The sequence below is a fragment of the Mus caroli genome, chromosome 10 (genome assembly GCF_900094665.2).
Source record: "Mus caroli chromosome 10, CAROLI_EIJ_v1.1, whole genome shotgun sequence".
Classification (NCBI taxonomy): domain Eukaryota; kingdom Metazoa; phylum Chordata; class Mammalia; order Rodentia; family Muridae; genus Mus; species Mus caroli.
The window spans coordinates 104452374-104459460 of NC_034579.1; the positions used below are offsets into that span (position 1 = coordinate 104452374).

The 7087-nt window shown below is 49.0% G+C and overlaps 1 protein-coding gene across 1 annotated transcript; it reads left to right on the forward strand.

Moving 5' to 3' along the window:
• The first annotated feature begins 3987 nt into the window (after positions 1–3987).
• Phlda1 (pleckstrin homology like domain family A member 1) lies at positions 3988–6358 on the forward strand. The gene is made up of 2 exons (XM_021174305.1): positions 3988–5358; positions 5768–6358. The coding sequence occupies exon 1, from the start codon at positions 4088–4090 to the stop codon at positions 5330–5332; it is 1245 nt and encodes a 414-aa protein (XP_021029964.1). The 5' UTR covers positions 3988–4087; the 3' UTR covers positions 5333–5358; positions 5768–6358.
• The last annotated feature ends 729 nt before the right edge of the window (positions 6359–7087 follow it).

The following is a 7087-nucleotide window of genomic DNA, read 5'->3' on the forward strand; positions in this document are numbered from 1 at the left end:
TATCCTGAGAAGACAGAAGGAAAATAAAGTCAGTTCCACTGTCCTATCTTCAGCCTGACACTGATAGTCTCCTGGCCTGTGACACTATCTTCTGAGATGCCTATTTTGTGTGTATCAGTCCTGTGTGATTTTGGACTTAGTACTTGATGGGTACAGTATCATGGGGAGGTTGGTTGTTCAAATGGACATGAACACACACACATTTAGAGTAGAATCTGGTATGAATTGGGAAAGAATTTATAATGACACTAATAATTGCTGCCATTTAGATTGAAGAAAGCTTAAGCAGTTACTTGGGTGTTTAGTGAAGTGCAGTTTGTTAACTTTTTATTATTCTGAAAATTCCCATTGTGTAGGTCTGACTGGCCTGGGCCTCACTATGTAGAGCAGGTTGTCAACTCCCAGGTCTCTCTGCCCTCAGGAGTGCTGCACACCGAGGCATGCCTGGTGCTGGTCAAAAATAAAATTTTTGGAAATAAAATTAGGAAGGGATTAGCTGCAGCCTCAGGTGAAGTTTTAAAGCTTTGGGGGTGACAAAAGGTTGCAGGGTTTGGGAAAGGCAGTGACTTTAGCATTGCTTGGAGGTGTTGAATGCTGTGCTGCCCAGTATTCAAGACGGCCACCTACAGCTCCAGTTTGAAGATGCCAGATGACGTGTTCTGTGCAGTGTGCAGATGCACTTCGACTTTCACTTGCCTACCCCCTCTGAAGGGTTGCCTGCAAGGAGTGAAAAGTAAAGGCCAGTTTGTAGGGGCTGAGAGTCTCATGGGGGTCCGGGGAGACGTTAATTAAAAATCTCTAGTACTTGGGGCTGGGCAGGTGGGCTAGAGATGAGTGTCTACAAGGCCCTAGGCTAGGTCCCATGGCCAGCATAAGAAAAGGGAAAGAAAAGATGCTATGGGCACTGTTTGTTCCATGAAACAGAACGCTGGCAGGGTGGGCGTTGCCAGAGAGCAAACCTCCATCACTGTAGGTGCTGTAAGGTGATCATAAGATCTACCTCCTTTGAACGCCTCTTGAGGCGTTCAGGTGCGCTACATAAATTGGTCACTAGGGGGCATCAGCTCATCAGCCTGTACTTGCAAAAAGGTATAGCCCTGAGAAGTCTATTAAAAATTAATAGACTTTAGAAGTTAGAAATTAATTTTTGAGGGTTCTCTCCAAGAAAACTAGGAAATAGTTGGGAAATCTTGGGTTTTATCAATGTGGTTGGGACTATTTGTGTTTTAAACACTGATAAAATACCTGATAATTTCATTGTATAGTAGCTTTTTAATTTTTTTGTGCATACAGTGGGGTGGCAAGTATGCCATAGCCTTTAAGACCAGCAACTGTAACATCTGAACCATTTTGTCCATTCTTGTTACTCTTGCAGGCATTGGGATGCTGGTATAGGAATACCTCACACTATTGCTAAAACCCCAAGCCCCATGGGATTCAATGTATGTGGTACTTAGGGATAATATGAGTCGCGTTTGGTTGTGTGCTGTGGTATGTTTAAAGACACACCAAGTGCAGATAGGTTTGCTGGCTAGGTACTGAGAGGAAAGAATGGTGAAAGGCACGTGTTCTCAACGCATTTGCAATCTTTATGGCCCATGTGTTGAAGTAGTTTAAAAAAACAAACCTTGATGACACAGGAAACTGGGAAGCGAGGTCTGGGATTATGGCAGAACACAGCTTGTGCACGGAGCTGGTCTGTTGCCCACACCCGACCTTGCTTCCCTCCCTCCCTCTGAGCTGTCCAGGCCCCTTGTACATCAGTGTGCAGGGTGCTGGTGATGAATGCGTTCTCTGCTTGCCATGTAGGTGGTGTATTTAGAGTCCTTAGTGGGGGTGTCCTGAGTAGACATTTCCATGAAATTCGGTCCTAAAGCTCAGGGCTCTAGTGTCAACCAGTTCATCCCAGAAAGCCTTTTTGTATGTTTACTGATTCCTCCATGGTAACTAGAATTTTCTTTTCAGGGTCCTTTTAAGTAAAATATCCCATTTTCTGTGACTCGGTTTTCAATGTCAAAGGCAATGCCTTTCTAAGAGTTACTGAGTATTTGGCTTGAGTGATCTGTTTCACTCTTTGGCAATAAGTACTTGGATATACCAGGCAGGTGGAAAACAGATCACCTTAAAAACAAGTTGAATGAGCCGTTAATTATGTAAAGGAAAACATTGTACTGTTTCCTGCATTTTCCGATGATTGATCTTTGAGGGTTTTGTTTGTTTGTTTGTTTTCTTTAGGGAAAAAAAAGTCTCTCTAGCCAGTGAAGTGAGGTGGCAGTGAAATAAAGTGAGCAGAGTGTCAAGCTACAAAATTCTGAAACTTAAATTTCCAATAATGGAACTTATTGTGGTCAATGTACACATAGCTTACCACAGAAATACTAATTGTGAAACAGCCAGAGGGAAATAGGGAATTTTAAAGTCTGGTCAGAATGAAGTGGACACGTTGGAAATCTATGATGGCTGGACATTTGCAACTATTTTAGGAAAAATAGTGCCTGGTAAACTGGGTTACAGTTCACAGTTCAGTGCTTTTCCAGATGGAATACCTTTGTCAACTATGTCTCTTATGTATTGGCTACAAAACTCTACCTGGCTTTAGGGACTCTGGATACTATAAATGCACTTTCCAGATAACAAGAGAATGCTGCTCTGCTGAAAAAAGACAGCGGGTAGTATAGGAACTCTGGAGTGCCGACCTGTTCTACAGAGGTGGGGGAAAGAAATTAAGATGGTTAGTAATCAGAATTACAAATCTATACTTGGTATGCACAAAGATAATGCTCATGCATGATCACATTAGAAATCTTTACATTTGGTTTTTTGGGGGGGAAAAAAAAACAAAAATGAAAGGCTGTGAAATCATGCCAAATTTAAGACTCAGAATTGTTTTTTTTTTAACTGGTCCATTTGATCAGAACCTTGGGTGAAGGTCCAAGAACTCTTGTTTTCGAGAAGACATTTCTGTTAGCTCTCAGATTAAGTTCGAATTTCATAGCATGACACACGAAAGACTTTGAATAGTTCATCCTCGACATTCTCTTCGATTGGATTCCTGATTCTTCCTGGCGGTGTGGCAGCAGCCCTTGTCTGACCAACAGCCTGTTTTGTCCTGTCTCCTTATGGTGAGAGGAGGCTTAGAGGTTATTTTCCCAAACTGGAGACTAGATCTGTGCTTTTTTGTCTACCTTATCAGGAAAGGTTTAAAGGCAAGACGGAGACTAGGACTTTCCAGAGTCAGAGTCCCACGGGTGTTTGTAGGACATTCGCCAAGGCTTGTGTGTATGACCTCCCAATGCTGGACAATGCCTACCCTGCTACTGCTGTGGACTGCAAGGTCTGATCTAGAAGGAAACCAGAGGGGCTAGAGAGATGGCACTCCTCGCAGAGGTTCAATTCCCAGAACTTGTTGCAGGGACCTGCTGATTTCTGACCTGCGTTCTCATACAATACATACTACATACACAGAAGCAAAACATACACACAAAAAAACAAAAACCGCTTGGTGAGTCTGGCTATTTTGCCTGTGTTCTGTGGTAGAAAAGGAAGTCAAGAACGTATGCCTGGAGTGAGTCCACCCTTATTTCCCTGTCACTAACTACAAACCGGTAGCTTTATTGTTTTGCCTTAGCTAATTGCCCCCAGGAAGAACTATTTAATGGCTGAACAACACCAACAACAAAAAAGCTCGAAGCACTCTTGGGTTTTGTTCCCTGAGATGTTTACATAGCTATCCGGGGAATGCCCGCTATGGAACTAAGTTTTATGCCCTTGTCTGGAGTCCGCGTTAACCCCAGGGGTGGCTCCCCAGGCCTGCCTGGATCTGCTACCCGCCCCCGCAGCGGAGAGCCCACCCGCCAAGGAAGGGCCGGTCCGTGGGGATGGTTTTTCGGCGCCCTCTGGGCGTCGGCTATCGCCGCCCGGCAGCCGCGGCGACCTCAGCGACCGCGTGGAGCCGCCAGCAGTTTTCAGAGCCTGGCTTCCAGGCTGCGCGGGCGGCCGTGGGCGGTGGGGCGGGGCGGGGCGGAGCCGGGGGCGGAGCCGGAGCCGGGGGCGTGTCCGCGGCGGGCTCTGGGAAGGCCCCAAGTTAATGAGGCGAACGCCGGCTGCCGAGCGCCTCTCGGAGCTGGGTTTTCCCCCGCGGCGCGGGCGCCAGGAGCCGCCTTTTCCGCTGGGTGTCACTCGGGGGTGGGGAGGGTGGCCCATTGAAAAGCGCCGCGAGGGGCCCCGGCCAGTGCCCTTCAGTGAGCGCTCGCCGGAGGACGGCAGAGAGCAGCCCGCTCACGGCTCCGGGATCTTGTGGCGAGTCAGGACGCGCCTGTCCCTCTGCCGGGACCCCGAGCCACCGCCGCCACCGCCACCGCTCTGTCTCCTGCGAGTCAGCCTCCTCTGCGCGCTCCGGGCGGGCGGCCGCGGAAGCCGCTGGGGCGAGGACGGCGCAGGGCTGCTACTGCTACCCCCAGCCGGAGCGTCTGGAAGCCTGAAGGCCGAGCGGAGCAGCAGCACCCCTTATGCCGGAAGGATGCTGGAGAACAGCGGCTGCAAGGCGCTGAAGGAAGGAGTGCTGGAAAAGCGAAGCGACGGGCTGCTGCAGCTCTGGAAGAAAAAGTGCTGCATCCTCACCGAGGAAGGGCTACTGCTCATACCGCCCAAGCAGCTACAACAGCAGCAGCAGCAACAGCCCGGGCAGGGGACAGCCGAACCGTCCCAACCTAGTGGCCCCGTCGTCGCCAGCCTTGAGCCACCAGTCAAGCTGAAGGAATTGCACTTTTCCAATATGAAGACTGTAGACTGCGTGGAACGCAAGGGCAAGTACATGTACTTCACTGTGGTGATGACGGAGGGCAAAGAGATCGACTTTCGGTGCCCCCAGGACCAGGGCTGGAACGCCGAGATCACGTTGCAGATGGTGCAGTACAAAAATCGCCAGGCCATACTGGCGGTCAAGTCTACCAGGCAGAAGCAGCAGCACCTGGTCCAGCAGCAGCCTCCGCAGACGCAGCAGATCCAACCCCAGCCCCAGCCCCAGCCGCAGATCCAACCCCAGTCCCAGCCGCAGATCCAGCCTCAACCCCAACCCCAGCCCCAACCTCAGCCCCAGGCCCAACCCCAACCCCAGCCCCAGCCCCAGCCCCAACCCCAGCCCCAACAGCTCCACTCCTACCCGCATCCGCATCCACATCCTTACTCTCACCCGCACCAGCACCCACACTCGCACCCGCACCCGCACCCTCACCCTCACCCTCATCCGTACCAACTCCAGCACGCGCACCAGCCTCTTCACTCGCAGCCGCAGGGGCACCGGCTTCTCCGCAGCACCTCCAACTCTGCCTGAAGAGGGCGGCACCCGGGCCACTCAAGGTAAGGTCCTGGCAACCTGGGACACCTAGAAACGTGCCAGCATGGCTGCTGGGAAGAGTAGGAAGATTGTTGACCGGTTCCGCTCCCGAAGCAAAGTTTAAAAAAAAAAAAATCATTTCAAGTTTCTGGAGAGGTGGCAAGAAGATGGGCAAGCCGGAGCTTGTAGAGGCAGGGCGGGGAGAGAAGGGCCGGAGGAATTCTGCCAGGGAGCGGGGCACGGGGACCACCTACCCACCACCGAGATCACTCTTGTTCAGTGCCATCCTCCTTTGGGCTGCTTTATTGTGTGCCTCCGCACCAACGTAAAGACCTGATGTCCTTCTGGGCACTCGGTCCTTTGTACTGGCCGGGAGGGAACAGGGTCTTGACTCCTGAGTCACCCATTTCATTCCGTGTCCTTTCTTTCCAGGTTTTGAGGACTTGAGAAAGTGGGAAGAGTGCATTGCTGTTCAGTTCACTTGGATCAAAACCAACAGAGTCTCCCCACCCCGTGCCAGATCAAGTAGTTTGGACTTCACCCGACGGATAACGCGCGCGCGCTTGCAGTTCCCTCGTAGTTTTCTGCGTAATCTTCATCACAGTTGCAGGAAGCAGATTTTGAGTCGAGATGACTTTATTTATGGACCTTTGGAAGGATCACCTAACGTAATGGACCTTTGTAGGAACAATTTATGTACTGTAATTTTATTTTAATGTTATTTTGGATTATGATTATTTATTAGTTTTTTTATGCCTAATCTAAGACATTTCTGAATGTAGGCCACCTCCTCCCCCTCCTCGCCAAAAAGAAAAAGAAAAAAGAAAAAAAAAAAAGAAACTTTATTTTCAGAAACAGATTTCTTAGTAAGCCCTGGTCTTGGAAGAGAAAAAGGGAAAGGGGTGGTGGAGGGGGGCAAACATGAAAAGAAATGGGTTCAGTATTCCCAGGACATTCTCATAAAGTCGACTCTTTCATTGTATTTGAAGAAGTTGAAATTAAATTCTGATATTACTTTCAGTTTCTAAAGGTCTCTTTTTCATAGACGTGTATGTAGTGTGTATAGATGTTTCTTTTTAAAAAAGCTGATTGGGTCAGAGTGTATAATTATGAAAACCTGGTGGTTAAGGTCATGCTTTTTCTAGGAAGAAATCAGTATGAATGACACTGGATTTGAAAACATTTAAATGCTACCCCAGCCGGAAGCCTGAGGCCTGGCTTGGGGATGTGGTGAGTGGAGTCTGCTCGGAGGGGGGGTGGGGGGTGGGTGAGGGAGACTTGTAGTGGCTACATAGGAAAGCAAGTGTACTGAGACCTCCTGGAGCTGAGCGCTGGGCTCAGGTGCCCCTGGGATTCAATCCTAGCACCACAAAATGACATTTTGATTGTGAGTATTAATGCTTCCATTTTAAAATTAGGGGGTGCCCCACTTGAGAGTATTTTTACCCAGCACCAAGACCTCTGCACTTGGGCCACATTTTCTCAGCCTTTTACTTTGTCCTAGATGCACCCTAAGAGTGATTTGTAAATATTTCAAAGGACTGGGAACCATAATAACATTTTAAATTTCATCCTGAAAATAAGACTGGGCAGAGAAAACAACACTTTTCTCTTTACTGCTCTGGGGGATGTCTGGACCTTCCCTGTTTTGGTGAGGTGGCTAAATTCGCCATTTGGAAGGAAAAAAAAGTCTAGAGAAGCTGAGTCCAGTGGTTCTCAACCTGTGGGCCTTGACCCCTTTGAGGGTCAACA

Coding starts and splice junctions, on each gene's coding strand:
- Phlda1 (XM_021174305.1), top strand. CDS start 4,088: ATGAGGCGAACGCCGGCTGCCGAGCGCCTCTCGGAGCTGGGTTTTCCC.